The sequence below is a fragment of the Gopherus flavomarginatus genome, chromosome 1 (genome assembly GCF_025201925.1).
Source record: "Gopherus flavomarginatus isolate rGopFla2 chromosome 1, rGopFla2.mat.asm, whole genome shotgun sequence".
In the NCBI taxonomy this organism is placed as follows: Eukaryota; Metazoa; Chordata; order Testudines; family Testudinidae; genus Gopherus; species Gopherus flavomarginatus.
In genome coordinates, this window is record NC_066617.1 from 107061386 (window position 1) to 107084087 (window position 22702).

The 22702-nt window shown below is 41.2% G+C and overlaps 1 protein-coding gene across 1 annotated transcript in view; it reads left to right on the top strand.

The window, feature by feature from the left end:
• The first annotated feature begins 1584 nt into the window (after positions 1-1584).
• Positions 1585-22702, top strand: part of IGF1 (insulin like growth factor 1) — an 83759-nt gene continuing 62641 nt past the window's right edge. Inside the window, exons 1-2 of the mRNA XM_050946377.1 lie at positions 1585-1798; positions 5434-5590. Coding sequence (XP_050802334.1) covers positions 1736-1798; positions 5434-5590 — 220 coding nt within the window. The 5' untranslated portion in view covers positions 1585-1735. The remainder of the gene's footprint in view (positions 1799-5433; positions 5591-22702) is intronic.

Consider the following 22702-nt stretch of genomic DNA (forward strand, 5'->3'; position numbering starts at 1 on the left):
TTATTCAATAGACACTCTGAAATGTATTGACAAGGTTAAAATTCACTGAAGCCACCCTGGTGAGTAAAATAATAAAATATAGTACCTGTACCACACATGAATATGAGGATCCCTTAAATGCTGGGTGTTATCTGAGCAACCAATATTTAATTTAGCTCAAAAGTACAAATGATTCAGCCTTACTACCCTATGATTAGGAGATAGAAGTCCCTACCAAGGAGTATTCAATTTGGGCAGTTTTAAGCCACCTACAACAGTATACAGAGAATTAATCAAAGGACTATTAACCAGTGAGAGAGTGTTGGAATAACCAAATGTTGTTTGATTAATCATTGTCATGTATCTTTTCTGCCTGACTCATATGATGTACTTCAAGGTGGACCTGAAAACTGGACTTAAACCATTACACATGTAATGATATGAACTAACGTGATTTTTAATAACATCCAAGTAGTTGCTCATTAGATGGAGGAGTGGAAAGAGAGAAGAACAAAATGCTATGTAAATAAACAGTTTTTATAGAAATAATGCACCGTCTGTGGCATGTGTTTGGTCCCTGGCCATGCAATGTTGTTTAATAATCCTCTTGTATAGGCCACCTCTCAAACCCAAAGGATAACAAGCACAAATTGTATCTATGAAATAGCATCACATCTTTATTCTCAATGGCAAAAATTGAAATGCAATATACATTATAAACAGAAAAACAGCTGGCTTGGATTGTGTTGCAAGCCACTAACAGTTGAGGGATTTGAATGACATCATAACCCGTGAGAGCATGTTGCTGGCCAGCTGGTGTTATTTATAATATACACATAACTGAGGAAAAATAAAAAGGCAAAAGTTATATATTATAAAGCTAACAAAATAAAATTATCTCCCGCCTCTTGGCATTTAACATGTTACCAAGAATGATTATGAAGTATAGTAGCGAAAGGGGAAATTTCACTTTATTTTTACTGTACAAAAAAAAGCAAAGTCATGAGACAGTGTCCCATACTAGGCCAATAGCACTGCTATATTCTGACTACAGTAAGTTCTAGGAAATTGTATCACTTCTCCCGTAAGGTTGTTAAAGGTATTTTGTCTTATTTAGCACAAGTAAGGGCTCACCGAGCCTCATATTTATATCAAATTGCTAACTGCTATTTCAGGGTTAACATCACTACAAGCTGGAGACTTAAATTATTACCCATTGTATAGACTACCAAATTTCCAACCCTAACAATGCAAAGGTGTATAAGCTGATAGATAGATACCCAGCTGAAAGTTAACCATAATACACTTTCTTTTCCATGGCAGCATAAGCTTTTTCATGTGCTAACCCTTCTGTCACTAATGCACATTCTTTTAAGGGGAAAAAAATATGCTTCTGTGCTCTAGTTTTAAAATGCAAAGGTATGATGTTATTTGTCACCATGCCCAAAAAAGTCCTTACTTGATAACTTTGCCAGAAGAGGGAGAGAGAGAGAAGGCAAATGCTCCCCCAGCTGTTTCCTGTCTACAGTGTCTGTGTAATGTAGATAAATGTGAGGATTTTCTCTAAATCCCTCTTCTGTTTGCTAAATCTCACTGTCACTGCTAAAATCAGAGCAGATAGAGTCTGCGCAATGGAATAAAGTCCTCAATATTGAAATGTGACATTGCTCTCAACATCTCACATCTCTCTGGATTTCTTTTTTCTCATTATTTCTGCTAACAAATTCATTTCCAGGCTTTGCACTTTTAAGAAGCAATGGAAAACATCAACAGTCTTTCAACACAATTATTAAAGTGCTGCTTTTGTGATTTCTTGAAGGTAAATCTTTATTACTATTTGAAATCATTTTGGAGTTTTATTTTAGTGTGTATTGTCTGCTTCTGGCTAAGAGAGTGTAATGCACTTTTTAGTAACATTATTTCTGAACTGGAAATTATTTATCAATTGCTGAATATGCAGTTTTAGATGATCTGAAAAATGGCTGTATGTGATAGTTGCAATTACATACCGATAACAACTGTAAAGGTAAAACTATTGCAGGTAATTATTTAAAATTCTGCTTCTGTTAGGAAAACTTTACAGTATTTCTGTTATATCAATATTAAAGCTTCCAGTTACATTATTATCTATAGTTAATGTTGTTCAACATAAAATAAGAACTTTTACATATTTTCTGCAGGTGCAGAGGTTTATATTGATATATGCATTATACATATGGTAAATGTTAAAGTACTGTTCTATTAGTCTATGCAAACAATATATAAAACATTCATACTTTATGGTGTTCAAACTTATAGGTGATGGTATCACTGCAGCAGTGTGTTGCCACTATATTACATGTACTTATTTTTGTGCTTTCATATATTAAAACTAAAAATGAAGTTCAGTTTGCCTTTTATATTAGAAACCAGTTACAACTCTTGCTGACCTTGCATATTCATATAGTTTAAACAATTGTGCATAAGGAAAGTGGAAATATTCCCCATCATCTTGTCAACTCTTCCCTTTGTTGGGAGGGCTTTTTCAGGCAAAGTTTCATGTTATAATACTATCATTTCTATTCAGGAGTGTCAATTCTCTTTAGGTAAATTTGACTGCAACAGATGCACTGACCTCTGTTTCTATTAACTGGCCCCCATTCAAGTTTCCATTCTCAGCAAAATCATATCTTTCAAGAACTGTGTTTGGATTTTTTTTTCCAATTTGTAAGCACCACAGTTTTAAGAAGTTGACACAACCTCCACAGCTAGAATTACCTGAGGGCCCAATTCATTAAAAAAAAGTGCCTGTCACAAGCAGAATTCATCCACTTTCCTTACTATAATTCATAATAGCTTTTCTAAGTAAAATATGTGAATTGCAATTGAACAATTTTTTTGGTGTCCAGTTAGGCACCTCATTCCAACATACCTGAAAGATGAACAAATAAAAAAATAGCTAAGCAATGCTAAAAGTTAAAAGACCTAAAAATAATGGGCTAGTTCTTCAGTCCGTATAAATTGGCATAGCTTCATTGAAGTCAATGGAATGACACTGATTTACAACAGCTGAAGATCTGGCCCAAACATATGCTTTACTTACATGATAATTACTAATGAATACTATGTTATTACATTGTAATTACGTTTCTTCAGATACTCTGGTTTAGTAATTCGCTCCAGCAGTTTCATATGCAACCTGTACTTCAATAGATACATATAACCCTATATTCTATTTTACACTGTAATACATGCTACTTACGTCATTACTGGTATTTATACATAGTATTTATAATGACTGCAAATGTAATTAAATGGACAACTGTAATCATGAATGTAAAGATTGTTTACATGCAATTTGTGTCAACTGATTTAAAGTGTTTGCAATGGATGGAGTCAGAAAACATGAAAGGTGTAAAAGAGGTCTGGAGTGTTCAGCTTATGTCAGTTCATTTATGTGCCACTATTTTGCACTGCTGGAACAGGCCTGCAGTAATAGCTGGTTATGTTACTGAAGAAAGATCCATGGAATTCCAGCTGTGAAAATATGATCAATCATTTGATGCAATTAACGGAAGTGTTTACCCATATTTGGTGTCCAAATGTAATTAAATACTTCAGTAAACCCCACCTACAAACCAGTGCTTTTTTTAAATACCTCAGTTTTCTACTCAGATTGGGTACACAATAAAGACACTAACCTGTTGTAAAAAACCTGTAACCAATTGTGTTACATTTCTGTAAGTATTTTTCTTATATTGCCCTCAGATGTAAATGGGAACTTCAATCTTATCACAAACATCTTGAATCAACTAATGGCACATTTAATTAAAAAGATAAAGAAAATAAATCCAGTTTCAGAATAAGTTTGGAGGGAACAGTACCTAACTTTTAAAAAAAATAAATCAATCAATTGAGCCCTATGACCATGGGAATCCATTTCATTTTTCAACGTTTTAACTTGTCTGCAAGTTCTTGATTGTTTTATATTTTGGGATAAACTTCAGAAATTCTCTGTGGTTGGACTGTGCAGCTTTCTTGGCCTGCACTAAAGGAAAAACACCGGAGAATCTGTCTTGTCCTAGCTACACGCTGATATTTATCTTACCATGTAACCCAGCTGAAAACTCTTGAAAAACATAAAATTGTTAAATGCTTAGGATTTATGTTTATTGCTGTCCCAAATGTTATTCAAGAACAAACTGTTAAATACATAATGTTCTTATATATACAAAGCCTTTCAGTCTACTGAGGCTATGTGTTTAATAGCTTTCTGATTTATCTCCTCTGAAGTAAGAGCTACTTTAAATTGCAGGTGCATCACTTTTTTATTTGAAATTCAAGAGTAGGGAAGGGGAAAGAAGAAACTGGTGTTGTTAAAATATGGAATCCTTACAGGAAATGATGCTCTATGTTATCAGTCATTTATAATCTAATGTTCTTGCATCTATCATTGAAGTCATTTTAGGGCAATAACGTTTGTTGGGTTTTCCATGGCAAAATTGGCTAAAGACTCTTGTAAATGGAAATATAATTATTCTCATACTTTGTATGACATATTAAGGGATTTGGATTTGTTGGTTATTTTCACAGCGGAAATGCCATCTAGAAAAAAGGGAAAGCTTTCCAAATTATTGATATATTTTCTTCTTTTGAAATCTGCAACATGGTAAGCATGGGGCGTAAGTCTGCAGAATGTTTGTCTCACTCACTGCCCCTACTATAGACATAAATGGGTTTTCCTACTATTTGACAATGGTATTTTCTAAAACTGCTATGTCATTTCTACAGCCTAGGGATTGTGTAGCACTACACATATTGGATTAGATCCTTGGCTGCTGTAAATCAATACAGAAATGGAGACAAATGGGGCTCTGTCAATTTACATCAGCTGAGAATTTGGACCTTTAATATTTTTTCTAGGAAAGAAAAGAGTGAGTCTATACCACAAATACAAGAGAGAGAAAGTAATTATAATCTCTTGTGTATATGGTCAAGTTCAGACATGAGCTCAATGGGTGTAACTCTAACTTCAATGAAGATATACCTGCTGGCACAGAACTGAATTTGGCCCATAAACCATGACTAATTTTCATCTTAATTTCTTGAACATTTCCTGTTTCCTTCTTTCTCTCTCCCACCCTAGTTATTTTGGCCTCCCTGCATTCCCTTGCCTTCTTTCTACCTCTTCCACATGCAGCTGCAACAAGTCAAAGTCCATTCTTGAAGGTTCTTTAACTCTGTGTAAACATGAACCATGAATGTTCACATGGAAGAAAAAAACAGGTTATAAAATGCATGCAAAGGCAAATGTAAAGACTTGCAGTATTATCTTGAGAGCTGTTTTAATATATTGTTACTCTTATTTAACAAATTACACTGTGTACTCATTCCCAATTCACTGGGGTGAAGTATTTCATTTTCGTTAGGACTCTACTGGGAAACTCTGATGCAGTACTTTTGCTTCTTTGGCAGGTGAAGATGCACACTGTGTCCTACATTCATCTCTTCTACCTTGGCCTGTGTTTGCTTACCTTAACCAATTCTGCCACTGCTGGCCCAGAGACACTCTGTGGTGCTGAGCTGGTTGATGCTCTCCAGTTCGTATGTGGAGACAGAGGCTTTTATTTCAGTAAGTCAACCTCTTCTATCGTTCAGCTTCGACATTTTTCCATGTAATCCTTTGGGTTTTGCAACCACTGCCTGCATGCACAAGAATAATCAAACCTGACTGTGAAGTATGGCTACTATCCTAAATCTCGGAGTACTCCAAATCTGAAGTGAACATGAAGTTTCAATAAAGCATAGAGCATAGTCAGAGTTCAGCTTATCTGAGGTTTTAATGGGTTTTCTTTTTCAGCTATGTTATTCCTTTTAACCGCTTCCCAGCTGCTTCTATTCCACCTGCTGTGCTGCTACCTTCTGCTGGCCTTCCACTGAAATCAGTGGAATGACAGGACATGCTAGACCTGATAGGTCCATGTGGCAGTGTAGTAGGTGCTGTGGTACATGAATGTACCAATTTGTATACTATTGGATGTTCTATGTACTAAGATATCAGGCAATAGAAAACAAGTTAAGTACATATCACATCATGTTAAAAACACACTACGCTCCAACATCTGGTTTGAGAGAGGAAACCTGGAAGGCAGCAGGCAGAAAGTTACAACATCCAAATATCCCTACACTACATCAATTCAGTTCAGGTGAAGACAAAATTAATTTGCATTGGGATAATAAAAAACAATAATCACAAATACAGCCAACAGTTCAACTGACTGTACTATGAGGCTGAACATAAGTTAGCGCACGAGTTCCTCTTCTGAGCAAAAGCCCCAAAATTGGCCTTGACTGACCACTGCAATATTTCACTTCCTTAGTTTCTTTGGTATGAAACCAGAATAATACAGTGGTGACTCAAACCCATTATTCCTTCCTAAACAAATACAAAAACAATGAGGAGTCCAGTGGTACCTTGAAGACTAACAGATTTACTTGAGCATAAGCTTTCTGTTAGTCTTTAAGGTGCCAATGGACTCCTCGCTGTTTTTGTGGATAGAGACTAACACTGCTAACCCCTGATACTAAACAATTACAGGTGGTCTGCACTTCAAAAAGAGCAAAGCTATGAAACAGAGGGAATTTCAGTGTCACTTCCTATTTGAAAGGTGGCTTATTCTAAGATTCCCGTGCATCGAGTATATTCTGGCTTTACCACTGATACACTTCAAAATATCAAAGTTTCCATTGTGACAAAGTTCCTCCTTTACCTTGGTGGGTCCTGCGCTTATTGGCAGATTTGCTCACCTCAGTGATCTTCCCCACAGTCTGGGTCAATTCCTCCTGTGTCTGATCAGGAGTTGGGAGGTTTGGGGGGAACCCGGGCCCGCCCTCTACTCCGGGTTCCAGCCCAGCGCCCTGTGGATTGCAGCTGTCTATAGTACCTCCTGTAACAGCTGCATGACAGCTACAACTCCCTGGGCTACTTCCCCATGGCCTCCTCCAAACACCTTCTTTATCCTCACCACAGGACCTTCCTCTTGGTGTCTGATATCACTTGTGCTCCTTAGTCCTCCAGCAGCACACCCTCTCACTCTCAGCTCCTTGTGCCTCTTGCTCCCAGCTCCTCACATGCCCTTCCTCTCCTCTGGCTCCCCCCTGCCTGACTGGAGTGAGCCCCTTTTTAAACCCAGGTGCCCTAATTAGCCTGCCTTGATTGGCTGCAGGTGTTCTAATCAGCCTGTCTGCCTTAATTGGTTCTAGCAGGTTCCTGATTACTCTAGTGCAGTACCTGCTCTGGTCACTCAGGGAACAGAAAACTACTCATCCAGTGACCAGTATATTTGCTCTCTACCAGACTCCTATACTCCACTGGTTTGGGTCTGTCACATATCCCTCCCCCCTGCTCAACAACAAGGGGCTGGGCAGCTTGGGATGCCAGACAGTGCACACGTGACAAGCCATCAGCATTGCCATGACAGTTCCCTGCTCTGTGTTGTACATGGAACTGGAAAGGTTGGAGGGATAAGAACCACCTGGTCACCCTTGTGTTCTTCTCCTTGTTCCACTGCATCCATTGAAGAGGGGCATGGTCGGTCACGAGGACAAATCTGCGCCAGAGCAAGTAGTAGCGCAATGCTTCCATGGCCCATTTTACGGCGAGGCACTCTCTCTCCACCACTGCATATTTTCATTCCCTCGGAAGGAGTTTCTTACTGAGGTAGAGAATTGGGTGTTCCTTCTCCCCGACCATCTGTGATAGAACAGTCCCCAATCCTACTTCCGATGCATCTGTCTGCAGGATAAAGTCCTGGGTGATATCAGGGGCTACCAGTACAGGGTTACTGCAGAGGGCAGTCCGAAGGTCTGTGAATGCTTCCTCTGCTGCGTCAGACCATCTTACTAGATCAGGTCCACGGGCTTTTACTCGGTCTGTCAGAGGGCTTGCCCTTGTGGCAAAGTAGGGGATAAATCGTCTGTAATACCCCACTACACCTAGGAATGCCTGGACTTGTTTCTTGCGACATGGTAGGAGCCAATTTTGGATGGCCTCGAACTTATTCACTTGGGGTTTTACCAGACCTTTTCCCACAATGTAGCCAAGATATTTGGCCTCTATAAACCCTACAGCGCACTTGACAGGGTTTGCTGTAAGGCCAGCTTGCCTGAAGGTATCAAGGACTGCCTCCACCTTCTCTAGGTGATTTTCCCAGTCTGGGGTATGAATGACCACATCGTCCAAGTAGGCAGCAGCATAACTGTTATGCAGGCATAATAGCTTGTCCATGAGGCGCTGGAAAGTAGCTGGAGTCCCACATAGTCCAAAAGAGAGGACAGTATATTGAAAAAGACCCTCTGGTGTAGAGAATGCAGTCTTTTCCTTTGCATCTTCCGCAAGGGGAATTTGCCAGTACCCCTTTGTCAAGTCTAGAGTAGTCAAGTACCGGGCATTCCCCAGACGGTCCACTAGCTCATCTATGCGAGGTATGGGGTACGCGTCGAACTGGGATACTTCGTTTAGTCGCCGGAAGTCATTGCAAAACCTTGTGGTGCCATCAGGTTTGGGCACCAGCACGATTGGGCTGGACCACTTCAATGATCCCCAACTCCAGCATTTTTTTTACTTCTGCTTTTATTTCCTCCCTTTTGGCCGCTGGCACCCAATAGGGCCTCATTGTTATTCTGGTCCCAGGGTTTGTGATGATGTGGTGATATGTCTTGGTTGTTCGACCCGGTTTTGTCGAGAACACATCTTGGTTCCGGAAGATCATCTCAGACACCTCATTCTTCTGGTCTAGTGTTAAATCAGGAGACACTCTCACCTGTTTGGAAGGCTTGTTTTCCTGGGTTAGGTCTTTTTGGACAGTTATGCATGACTTTTGTGCGTGCCAGGGTTTCAGAAGGTTGATGTGATAAATCTGTTCTTGTTTTCGGCATCCTGGCTGCCGCACCTTGTAGGTTCCTTCCCCCAGGGGTTCAACCACCTCATAGGGCCCCTGCCATTGGGCCAGAAGCTTGCTTTCTGCTGTGGGTACCAACACCATCACCCGATCCCCTGGTTGGAACTGTCGGACTTTTGCCTGGCGATTGTAATAGGTTCTCTGGGCCTCCTGTGCCTTTTCCCAATGTTCCTGTACAATAGGGGCGACCCGGACTATCTGACCTTGCATCTGTATTACATGTTCTATTATATTTCTCCCCTCATTGGGTTCCTCTTCCCAGATCTCTTTGGCGATGTCTAGTATGCCACGGGGGTGATGCCTGTATAATAACTTGAAGGGGGAAAACCAATTGAGACCTGAGGTACCTCCCGGATAGCGAACATAAGGTAGGGTAGTAGGGTGTCCCAATCCTTCCCATCCCGACTTACCACCTTCCTTATCATAGCCTTGAGGGTTTGGTTAAATCTTTCTACCAATCCATCAGTCTGCGGATGGTAGATTGAAGTTCTCAGGGTATGTATATGGAGCAGAGTACAGAGGTCCTTCATTAGTTTTGACATAAATGGGGTTCCTTGGTCTGTTATTTCCTTTGGTAGCCCCACTCGGGCAAAGATCCCCACCAGCTCTTTGGCTATAGTTTTAGAGGCTGTGTTCCGCAGGGGGATGGCTTCTGGCTAGTGAGTAGCATAGTCCAAAACAACAAGTATATTGGTGGCCCCAAGCCGTCTTCTCCAGGGATCCTACTTGGTCCATGGCTATTCGCTCAAAGGGGACCTCTATGATGGAAAGGGATACTAAAGGTGCCCTCAGGTGGGGACGGGGACTGTACAGCTGACACTCTGGGCAGGACGCCCATTACCTCCGCACTTCTTCATGTACTCCGGGCCAGAAGAACCGTTGTAGGACTCGTGCCAGGGTCTTCTCTACTCTCAAATGCCCCCCAAAAAGATGACTATGAGCAAGACTTAATACAGCTTTCTGGTGTTTTTGAGGTACTAGGATTTGATTTACCTTCTGCCCCTGTACTGGTGCAACCCGGTATAAGAGATTCTTCTTCATTATGAAGTAGGGTCCTGGTCCCTGGGTTTTCCCTTCCACGGGGACCCCATATATTTCAGTCACCTCCTTCCTAATGTTGTCTTACCTTGGGTCTTCGGCCTGGTCCCATCCAAAATTTCCTCTCCTGGGGTTAATCTACACAAGATCTAGGGGTCCAGTCTCTGTTGTCTCTACTGGTTCAGAAGTGTTAGGGTCGGGGTCAGAATCAGGTGCTTCTCCCTTCTGGGTGGCCTCCTTTTCAGCTGCTCGGGTCTGCCTACCTACAAGAGCGACCCTCTGGCTTTGAGTCAGTATTCGGGTTCCCAAGTCTTTAGCTGCCCTCCTTTCCCTTTTTGACTTTCTACCCTGTCTGGGATTGGGAAGTAAATCTGGGGATATTTCAGAAAAGACTGGGGGTTGACAGTCTACTGTGGATTAGGGAGCATGGGTCTGCCCAGTTCCCCAGGTTACATTGCATCGGCTCCTCAGCATTGGGACACTGTGCAGTTATATGACCTCACTCCCTGCAGGCATAACATCTGTATGGAGCCCTAGGCATTCCCCAGCCTCTTGGTTTGGGCAATCTAATATCATGATCCTCTTCTCCCTCAGTGCTCCGACCCTTTGCGGCTTCTGGTGGGCCTTCAGCCCCTCTCTTTTTCCATCTGGGCCCTCCTGGTGGCCCAGTCACCTGAGCTTTAGGGCTTGGTGCTGCTAGTTTAACCCGGGGTGCCTCTTTCTTAACTGGTCAGCTCAGCTCCCTTGCCATCCTTCACCCCTCTACCAGTGCAACAACCTCATCATAAGTGGAGGGTTCGTTCTGGCTTACCCAGGCATGAAGGTCTGGTGGTAGTCCCCTCATGTATCCGTCGATGACCAGAACCTCTAGTATCTCTTCCAGATTCCGGGACTCCGTTCACAATCACTTTCATGTGAGATGGATGAGATCATACAGTTGGGACCGTGGGGTTTTGTTTTCCTGGTACCTCCACTCGTGATACCGCTGGGCTCACACTGCGGTCGTTACTCCAGATCTGGCCAGGATCTCTGCTTTCAGCTGGGAGTATTCTGTTGCAGCCTCTTCAGACAGATCATAGTAAGCCTTCTGGGCCTCCCCACACAGGAATGGGGCAAGGATGCCAGACCACTGATCTCGAGGCCAGGCCTCCCATAGGGCTGTCCTCTCAAAGGCCAGAAGGTATGCCTCTACATCGTCCTCCCGCGTCATTTTCTGCAGCTAATGGCTGGCCTGTATGATCTGCGTCCCATCATGGCTGCGGTTCAGCTCTGTAAGGGTCTTTATCTGGTTTACCAGTTCCCGCAACATAGCTCGGTCTTGAGAAGCCTGGTCCATCAGCAGGCGATTAGTCTCTTGTTGCAGCCGCACCGCCTCCTGTTGGGCAACTACCTAGACAAGGGTAGCCTCCTGCTGGGCCACCATAGCTTGTATCAATGCCCTTACTAGGTCATCCACTGTGGTGAAAAAAAAAACCCGTCTACCTTTTTTTTTTTAATCACTCTCCTTCTTCTGCTGCACTGTGCACACCAAAATCCCACTTCTAAAACCAGTTGTGACAAAGTTCCTCCTTTACCTTGGTGGGTCCTGCGCTTATTGGCAGATTTGCTCACCTCAGTGATCTTCCCCACAGTCTGGGTCAACTCCTCCTGTGTCTGATCAGGAGTTGGGAGGTTTGGGGGGAACCCGGGCCTGCCCTCTACTCCGGGTTCCAGCCCAGCGCCCTGTGGACTGCAGCTGTCTATAGTACCTCCTGTAACAGCCACATGACAGCTACAACTCCCTGGGCTACTTCCCCATGGATCTCCTCCAAACACCTTCTTTATCCTCACCACAGAATCTTCCTCCTGGTGTCTGATAATGCTTGTACTCCTTAGTCCTCCAGCAGCACACCCTCTCACTCTCAGCTCCTTGTGCCTCTTGCTCCCAGCTCCTCACATGCACTTCCTCTCCTCTGGCTCCTCCCTGCCTGACTGGAGTGAGCTCCTTTTTAAACCCAGGTGCCCTGATTAGCCTGCCTTGATTGGCTGCAGGTGATCTAATCAGCCTGTCTGCCTTAATTGGTTCTAACAGGTTCCTGATTACTCTAGTGCAGCCCCTGCTCTGGTCACTCAGGGAACAGAAAACTACTCATCCAGTGACCAGTATATTTGCCCTCTACCAGACTCTTGTACCCCATTGGTTTGGGTCTGTCACATCATATTTACTCATGTCAAGTGCATGTCAGTCTGGTAACTACTCAGATTGCAGCTTTTGAATCCACTGAAAGACATCTCCTCTAACGAAACTTTCAGTGATTTACTTAAGAAAAGCCATTCAGCATCTAGTGAGCTTACTCTAGCTGGTGTGAGGCTCACTCTGTGCCTTTACTAGCCTTCATTTTGGGAAAACCACAAAAGACTCAGATAAAGCGCCTCAATTCTGGACACTGACCTGAAGCTGATCCAAATCTTTGGAAGCTTTCTCCATCCTTTCAGTCTATTCAGATCCTTCCTTTTCTTCCCAGCCATCCCCAACTTCACTTCAATAATGAAGTCACTTCCTCTCTTTCTTCCCCGTTCTCCCCAGCACAATCAGCTTTCTGACACAGTTATCTCTCTCTTCATGCTTTTATTGCGATCTCCCAACCCCAAATAACCTTCTCCCTGGTCTCCTTCAGGCTTTCCATATCTTTGACGATATCACACCAAGTACATTAGGTCTCTGCTTATATACAACCACTGTCCTAAAAATTCATATGTTCTAGAGCTGCACAGGTCATAAGAACAACTCCGAATGTTGTATGGCGTATGGCCATAAGGAAACAACTACAGGTTAGAAAGATGGAAGGTTATTACTAACCTGGACCTTCAAGTTTTGGTTCAATGTCTGGGTTGAATTTTGAGAGACCTATTATTTTTTCCAAATAGTTATCCCATTCCTATTGTGACCTAGAAAGACTGTTAAAACCTCTGTCCCACTTTCAAAGGTTTTCATAAGAGGCTAATGAATGTACTGTACATCTCTTGAATATACATCTAGCACCAACAGTAATGACGGACATCCAAGGTCCTTTATCTATTGTAAACATAGTTTAAAATACATTTAATGATCTGATGGAAGTTCATACATAAAATACATTTATGAGGTGTAGCCTGTTCATGAGTTTTAAAATATTATATTACCAGAAATAAAAATAACCTCATCAACTTAAAATTAGGGTTCCTACAATAAAACAAAAGCTATTAAAACAAAAACCAAGAACACTACAAGTAAAAAAAATATACCCTACTCATTAAAGCATACAAAAGGATAATGATGTCATTGTTACCTAAAGATATGAATACCTTTATAGTGATTATACTGCCTAACGAAAATCAAGTGAAAATAAACATTAGGTATTCCAATAACAACCTTAACTCTGACCCCTTTTTTCTATGTTTCTTCTTTTTAATTTCATACAGTTATTCTGTATTTTATCTAATTGCTATGGTATGGCAAAGGAAGTCAGATATATAAGTATAATGAACAGTGAAAACATGGTGTTACTTTAGATATTATATATATTACCATAGTAGAAGGTATACTGTACAAAAATGTGTTAAATGTATTAAATACGCAACATTCTTCTTTACACAATGTCTGCTTAGTTTGATAATTATAAAATATTAATATTCTGATAGAAACTGTGTGTTCAAAGGACCTTGGAATGTGTTGTTTCTGTATTTTGGTGCAAGGGCTTATAGTTACTATAGAACTGTTAGCTCTTTATCTTTCAACACTGTTATTTAAATGTTTATAACTATCTTTCTATCATAAAATATTGAAGTACTATGTTTTTTGAAAGCTATGTTCTGAGGTCAGAGTTGAGGCTGTAATTGTAATGTTTAATGTTAATTTTTAGATGTTTACATTTTTCTGGAAGTATCATAGAATCACAGAAATATAGGGCTCAAAGGGACCTCGAGAGGTCATATAGACCAGCTCCCTGTGCTGAAGCAGGATTAACTATACCTAGAGCATCCCTGTCAGGTGTTTGTCTAACCTGCTCTTAAAAACCTTCAAAGACAGGCATTCCACAACCTCCCTTTGTAACCTTTCCAGTACTTGACTATCCTTGTAGTTAGAAAGTTTTTCCTACTATCTAACCTAAACCTCCCTTGCTGCAGATTAATCCCACTGCTTCTTGTCCAACCTTCAGTGGACATGGAGAACAATCAATCAGTCCTCTTTATAACAGTCCTTAACATATTTGAAGACTGTTATCATGTTCCTACTCAGTCATCTCTTCTCAAGACTAAACATCCCCAGTTTTTTAATCTTTCCGTTTCTAAATCTTTTACCATTTTTTGTTGCTCTCCTCTGGACTCTCTCCAATTTGTTCACATCTTTCTTAAAGTATAATGCCCAAAATCAGACACAGTGCGCCAGCTGAGGCCTCATCACTACTGAGTGCAGTGGAACAATTACCATCTGTGTCTTACATATGACATCCCTAATAATACACCTGGCATGGTATAATTCCCCACTCTGAACCTTAGCGTCCAAAAGATGGGGTACCAGCATGAATTCCTCTAATCTTAATTACCAGCTTAGAACCTGTAGCGCTGCCACCAACCAGGAATTTCAGTGCCTGGTACACTCTGGTCCCCCCAAAACCTTGCCCGGGGACCCCAAGACCCAGACCCTCTGGATCTTACCACAAGGAAAGTAAACCCTTTCTCACCGTTGCCTCTCCCAGGCTTCCCCTCCCTGGGCTACCCTGGAAGATCACTGTGATTCAAACTCCTTGAATCTTAGAACAGAGAGGAAAGTGCACCTTCCCCCCTCCTTCTCTCTTCCCCTCCCAGATTCTCCCTGAGAGAGACAGTAATCCTAACACAGAGAGAAATTAGCCTCTCTCTCCCCCTTCCCTCCTTTCTCCCCACCAGTTCCCTGGTGAATCCAGACCCCGTCCCCTGGGGTCTCACCAGAATAAAAAAACAATCAGGTTCTCAAACAAGAAAAGCTTTTAATTAAAGAAAGAAAAAACAGTAAAAATTATCTTTGTAAATTTTAAAAAATGGAATAGGTACAGGGTCTTTCAGCTATAGACACTGGAATACCCTCCCAGCCTAAGTATACAAGTACAAATAAAAATCTTTTCAGCAAAATACCAATTTGAACTCCTTCCAACCAAATACACATTTGCAAATAAAGAAAACAACCATAAGCCTAACTCGCTTTATCTACCTAGTACTCAGTATTCTGAACTTATAAGAGCCTGTATTGGAGAGATTGGAGAGAAACCTGGTTACACATCTGGTCCCTCTGAGCCCCCAGAGCGAACAACCACCAAAAACTAACAGCACGCACAAAAACTTCCCTCCCTCAAGATTTGAAAGTATCCTGTTCCCTGATTGGTCCTCTGGTCAGGTGACAGCCTGGCTCACTGATCTTGTTAACCCTTTACAGGCAACAGAGATATGAAGTACTTTTGTTCTATTAACTCTTACTTATCTGTTTATGACAACACCCCAGAATGATATCAGACTTTTTTGCATCTGCATCACATTGTTGGCTCATATTCAATTTGGGATCTACTATAACCACAGATTATTTTCAGCAGTTCTACTGTCTATCCAGTTATACCCCATATTGTTTTGGGCATTTGATTTTTCCTAAGAGTACACTTTGCACTTGTTGTTATGACATTTTATCTTGTTGATTTCAGTCCAATTTTCCAGTTAATCAAGGTAGCTTTAAATACCAATCCTGGCCTTCTTGCAACCTCTTCTATTTTGGTGCCATCTGTAATTTTTATACATATATTCTCCACTCCCTTATGCAACACATTAATGAAAATATCAAATAGTACTGGACACAGGACAGACTTCTGCAAGACCCCAGTAGATACATCTTACCAGTTTGATAGTGAACCATTGATAATTACACTCTTTGAGTAGTTCAAATGGTTGAATTATATGAGCAATTAAACCTATTAATTATATTAAAAATTTATTTATTATTTTTTAAGTATAACATTCTTGATATTTATTGTTCTGATGTTTATTACTTACTCTAACAACTTTTACTTTAACAATGAAGACTTTATCTGAGATTTTTTCCCCCAAAGGAATATTTAGAACATATTATACCTTGGGCTCCTGAAGGATTAGTGGATCTTCAAGAGCTCCTGAAAATGTTGACCCTCAGTACTTAAAACTCTATGGGTTAACACATCCCAGTTCTCCTTTTGCTCCAAGTTACCATGCCTCTAGCGCTGGTCAGATTATTATTTTACCCTGTGGAAAAATAAAACCAAACTTTTTAGGTTTCCTGTTCTTGGTTTTTCAAGAAAAATTTGAAATTTTCCACAGGAAGCAGGCACTTCCCAGGAAAATTTTCTATTGAAAAACAGTTTAGATCAATTTTTTTTTCAACCAGCCCAATACTGCTCTCCCCAGACTAAAATAAGTAAGGTGTCTCTTATACACACTCTATCCCTCAACACTTCCTTGCCTTTTCCACTCAGCAAACCTGTTGGGGCTGGTTACAGGGGACTACTGCTGTCACAGAGGACCACAACCATGATCCAAAGCCAACTGAAAGTCCAAAGTCCAAAGTCAATAGAAGCATTTACATTGATTTCAATGGGCTTTGGATCAGGTCCCAAAGGAAGACCTCAGTAGGTGCAAAGAAGGGGTAGCTTGAGGGAAGAGCTCAGAGGTCATTCCCCTTCTCCTGTGAATCTTCATAGGTCTGAGTAAGTGGAAAACCCCATGAGCCTGAGGAGGCTCAACGCCTATAATGCACCATTTTGGCAAAAATTATCTTTTATTTCACCAAGCCTCATTTGAGAATAGGTTACATTTTAGGTCTATGTGTGTAATAAAAGGGGCTAGATGCTTACTAAGTGCTGTATTAAGTTCACCAGAGTCAACATTCCATAGCAACCTCTCAACTGAAAAGTTGATAACTTCTCAAATTGACTTTCATCATCTAAATTCTGATGCTGTGCACTAGAGGTCTGGGCCTGGCTAGGTGAGGAGAATGGGACTGGTATGAGGAGCCAGGGTGGGGAAGAGCCAGGACTGGGATAGGGACAGGGCAGAAGCATTCAAGCTTGGGAGGAAATAGGCAGAACAGTCTGAACTCACTAAAGTACAAGGTTCCTCACAGCTGCCACGGAAGTCAATGGCAGCTCTCCTTTGAATATATAGTTCTAATAATACCAAAGGTCCTAGATGGCTCAAATTGGGCAGCCAAAATTCATTGATATTTTTACCTCAGTCTCATTACGCCTCATTTCTCGCTCTGTAAAATGGGGCTAATACCACCCCCATCACCTTACTGGGGTTTTGTGAAGATAAATTAATTGTTTGTGAAGTATTCAGATGTTATAGTGATGAGCGCCATAGAAAAACCCATGAGGAAATTAATAATTCTTTCTTCGTAGCAAGGTTTGAATAGTGTGAAGTAAATAAGGCTTAGGCCCACCGATTGAACAATGGGGAGAAAACAAAATACAGAACAGAGGCTCACTAAGTGACACTGTCCATCCTATTCATTGAAAGAGGCAGGAGTCCTGTGGCAAAAGTAGTATGATGACTATGTAATTAAACACTGCCACATAATGCATATGCAAAGGGCACAGGTAATTTAATTCTGGAGTTTTTGAGTGCTTGATTTTGCAACCTTCATAATCTTCTTTTAATATGGGGTGTGGGGTTGTGTGCATAATTATATGTAAATTTAAATTTCCATTTACTAGCACAGACAAATGTTTAGATACAGCACATATACCTAGGCTATCTTCACTACCAGTGAGGAGAAGCACTTTAACTAATGGTTAAGTACTAAACACTACGGTATTTTAAGTGAATGCAGTGCTCGTAATAGGCTTTGTATTGATAACTTGGCAGACTGAAGTCTTCTGCTTATTCACAGAACAAACACAGCATGTGCAGCAGCAATGCAAGCTTCCCCACACCATTCTGCCAATGTGTCTCAACCCTGCCCGGAGGGACCATCTCTAGGGCTGAGAGGGTAGTTCATTCCACATGCTGTTTTTATCTTTGGCAATCTGTACTGAAAATGCTATCAAGAGTGCTAAACAGTACTTACTATGATGGCAGTTTTATGATATGAGCACCTGTCTATTAGCTACTAGACTGAATCCTTCAGTTCAACCACATCACCTTCTGTTGCTACCTTGTTAGAACTAGTGTACTAATTGGGGTTGGGCCTGATTGGTATTTGAATGGGAGAGCTTCAAGGAAAACAACAAGCTGCTGCAGGAGATGTATATTCAGTAAGTGATAATCTTCTCTGGGAGTCAGTATTGAGCTAGTAACAAAGTATTCTATTAGGAAGGTGCCATCCACTGGATGAGACTAAGAGAAGCCCTAATCCCTGAAAAGATCCTATCTCATGTTTTACAAGAGAAGAAAAATTAGCCCCAGTGGCTTGTCCACACTGAAGTTTGGGAAGTCAGTCTACCACCCTGCATGCATGTAATTGAATCCTCCTTTATTGCGCTTCATATCTACCCATCACTATCTATTTATCAGAATTTCTAGAGTGCCCATCAACATGGCATCCAATTGCTGCCCATGCAAACACTGTGATCTGCCCTGAAAAGACAGTCAATTCTCCATCCTTTGACACATGTTGCTTTAAACACTAAATCCAGTAATGTTCAACAGCTGCTACATTCCATGAAGTGGTAGATTAATAAAAGCCCATATTCTGGCTCTCTTGTTTGGTTTCTCACATGGGCAGAGGAAGTCCTCCTTCTGTTCTTGCACTAAAAGGCAACCAGAATCCCACACTCTGTGTTCACTGAGTAAGAGTTTGAGGAGGGCCACAATGCCATTGCAGGTTGTGACCATGTGCTGTTCCCCTTCCATACTGGTTGGCAGCTGAGGACAATACTGTGAGAAGCATGTGTTGGCCCCTGTAATGGTGTGACACTCCTGTGCATACTTGCTACCAGTCTTTTCTCCACATGCAGAATTTCTGTTGCTTGTGCAAAGGACTACTGCATCTGTTTACTGCAGTTGTGGCAACTAATGTCATACAATGTGACCCAGTGTATGTATAGCTGTTTAGGTTTCTTAGGGGTAAACATAAAGGTAAGGTATTAGTCAGCAGTGGTCACTCATTTCACTTTCAGCCCTAGTGATCTTGAGTTTAAGGATTCTGTTTCAAATTCTTATACTCGCTGAACCCCCCTCCCTTTTGTTTCTGATATTACCATATGTAAGCAGGAAGTTAAAAGGATAATTATTGCTACGCTGAGGTGGAATTCTGCAGTTTTGGTTTGCCTTCGATGTGGACCTTTCCTTCTATTTCCCTAAATATGGGTTAAGATATCTATGATTCACTCAGAGTTTCAGTTAGGGCTGATCTACACTAGGGGGGGAAATCGATCTAAGATATGCAACTTCAGCTACATGAATAGCGTAGCTGAAGTCAAAGTATCTTAAATCAAGTTATCTACCATCCTCACGGCGCGGGATCGATGTCCGCGGCTCCACCTATCGACTCCGTTACTGCCATTCGCGTTGGTGGAGTTCCAGAGTCAAAAGGAGCGCTTTTGGGGATCGATATATCGTGTCTAGATGAGACGAGATATATATCGATCCCCGAGAAATCGATTGCTACCTGCCAATACGGCCGGTAGTGAAGACGTAGCCTTAGAATGAACACAAACAACTCAATTGACACCTTCAAGGGTCGCCTGCTTTAGCTTGAAACCAAACCAGTTAAGTGACTGCCCAAGGAAACTCAGGAAGGCTGTAACGGAGTCAGGTATAGAACACAGATCTTGTCCTGATGCAGTCTTGTGTGTGAACCACAAGATCATCCTTCCTTGTGATAGCTTTCTGGGCAACACAGACCTTGTATTCTCACATCCTGTTATTTCAGGTTCATACATTGTAGACCCCATGCTTATTTCACCTGGCAAACTGATAAATCTGTGTGTAACTTGCTCAGGAAAATCGTGTTATAGGAAGATTATTCTTCCATCATTCATATTTCACTAGAGACTTCAAAGGTAAAGAATAGCAGCAGAACATGCTCCAGAGAGCTACAGCACAGATCAGAGGTGGATAATTTTGCTGTAAGTGTTCTACTATTCTTGTAAGTGTTATCCAGTCAATTTCTCTAACAGGAGATTGTTTCTTTATATAATTCAAAGAGAATAACAGAATACAGTTTACTCTAGCTTACATGTCTATGTTATGAATAAATTGCACTAGCTTGGGAGAGGAGAGCATGTGCAATTTGCTCTAGGAAACAAGTCACATTGTTTTCAATTCAGTTCCTTCTTCTTTAAGAAACATGCATTGCCACATTCCCAAATATGGATGATTAATTTAGTTAAAAGTGCATATAAGTGTTAAAAAATAAACGGCCTTTCAGATGGTTAGATAATTCAATGAGCCATTCTAATTTCTCAGGCCCAGTTTAGACGTAATATGTACCTGGGGCCATGTACACAAATGGAAGCTAAAGTTAGGGACCTAGCATAGTGAAGCTCTTCCGACATTCTTCAGAGGTTGAAGAATAATCTAACACATGTTTCCTTACATAGAAGAAAGAATTTCAGAACAGGAATGTATTCAGTGTTGTTATAGCTGTGACAATCCTAGGATATTAGAAAGACAAGGGGGTTAAGATAATATTTTTTATTGGACCAACTTCTGTTGGTGAGAGAGACAAGCTTTGGAGCTACACAGACCTGAAGAAGAGCTCGAAAACTTGTCTCTCTCACCAATCAAAATTGGTCAAATAAAAGATATTACTTCACCCACCTTGTCTCTCTAATAACTGGGATGGGCAGACTTAGGTTTTCCCAGTATCCAGCCCTCCCATTGCCTTTGACAACCGTGTGGACTATTATGACATATTTTTACTATTGATTTTCTTCCACTGAGACAACAAAACCAATTCAGTATCCCTGGGAATGCTCAGAGATATCCCCCCTCCTTGGTACATGTGATGGGAATACTGGATAATTCTTCCAAATGGGCAGGAATCCCTATAATCAGACCTGTCATCACACCTCCCATGCTGTGTAGGAAGAAGGTATAAATGAAGGAGTCAGTATCCTACAGAGAAGGAAATCAGTGGCCCAGTAATAGGTAGTTATGTGACCAGCACAGTGCTTCTGCTAAGTACCAGAACAATGATTCCCCTCCCTGCTCAAAGTCTGCTTTTAAGATGGCTTTAGGATTTTTAGGCCTGACAGCAGAATTCATCAACGTGATTACAACAGATGGAATTGCATTGCCTTCCATACCTCTCCTGTAGCTGGGGGGACTATGATAACCATATAGATGCTCATGCCTCTAAATGTCCCAAGCTGAAAGTAATGATCTATTACAAGCCCTGAAAAGAAACATTGAAAAGTTGCAATTACAGTACTATGTTCAACTGTGTTAGAGAATTTTTATAGACATTTCAAAAATATATCCTGGTGAAACAGATGAGCCTGTGTAGTAACAACATGGAAACTGTGCAATTTTGGATTGAAATAATTGTGGACTCAGATTGGATCTGACACATACCTCTTTTGTATCTATATAACCCATCAGTGAGTGTGTGCTATGGATCCCTGCTCTGTGACAATCCACAGAGGATATGAGTTGTTCCAAACTCCACCTATAGAGTCTTGGCTATTTAGCTCAAGATGCAGCAGCTTATACTTTTTATCTTTGCAGTTCCCAATTCAATCCCTGGTGTGATGACCTACATTTTACTGCCATTCATAAGAAACATGGAGAAATGCCTTAAAAAGAAGCAGGGCCTATGAGAGAGTCTTCAAGTTTTGCCACATTGGAAAGGGTTGGAGGGCTCATGCCACTGTGTTCTCCTAGAGAGTCTCCCAGCCATAATAAAAATAAATGTGCTTTTCATTCAGTGGCACTACACTGAGCACAGTGATTAGCTGATTGGCTTCTCTGAAGCTGAAGCGGTGGGCAAACTTTCATGCAGGTACATCTTTGTGAAAGATCCAAATGAGAGTGCATTAGGTTCCCTAAAAGTTCAAATTATGTGTGTTCTCATTAGTCGTTAGACAAAAGAGATGACAAAGCTTGTCATGATGTTTGTCTTTATCAATATGGTAACTCAACTTTAACACTGAGCAAAAAGCTGTTACTTAACATGTGATTCCTTAACTGCAGCTAGTTGTATGTGTATTTAATGCATTGTTTAGTCTCATGTTGGCTAAAGTCGCTTAAAGAAGCAATTGGCAAGCTCAGCGTTAATTCTTGGCATTGCTGCCCCTCTTACTTTTTCACTGAACCTTAAATACCAAGAAAAACCCTTGACTCATTTTACTTCTGGCATATTCCTTCATGCAATTGGCAAAAACCTTTGCACATGGTCCTCTGCATTTCTCCTGATATTATTAATGGCTTTGCAATATTTGATCAGAGCCGCTAGAGTCACAAAGACAAATTATACAATTTTGACCAAGACCACACAGTCTCTTAATTCAAACCTTTTGCATTAAATGCTTGAGCGTCTAAGGCAAATATGATGTTTAAATGTTGCTTGTAATTATTAGAACTGGGAGCACTGGCTTTTGGGAGTCTGAAAGAACAGGAAACAGGAAGGAGGAGGGAGGAGTTGAGGAGGCAGAGTGAGAGTTACAGGGAGTGCAGCAGCAGCTTGGTGAAGAGATTTCCATTTTAAAAATAAAGTCCTGTTGAAGTTTGTTAGTACCTTGCCTGGTTGATACAACATTTTGGTGATGAGAATGGATCTTCTGCCT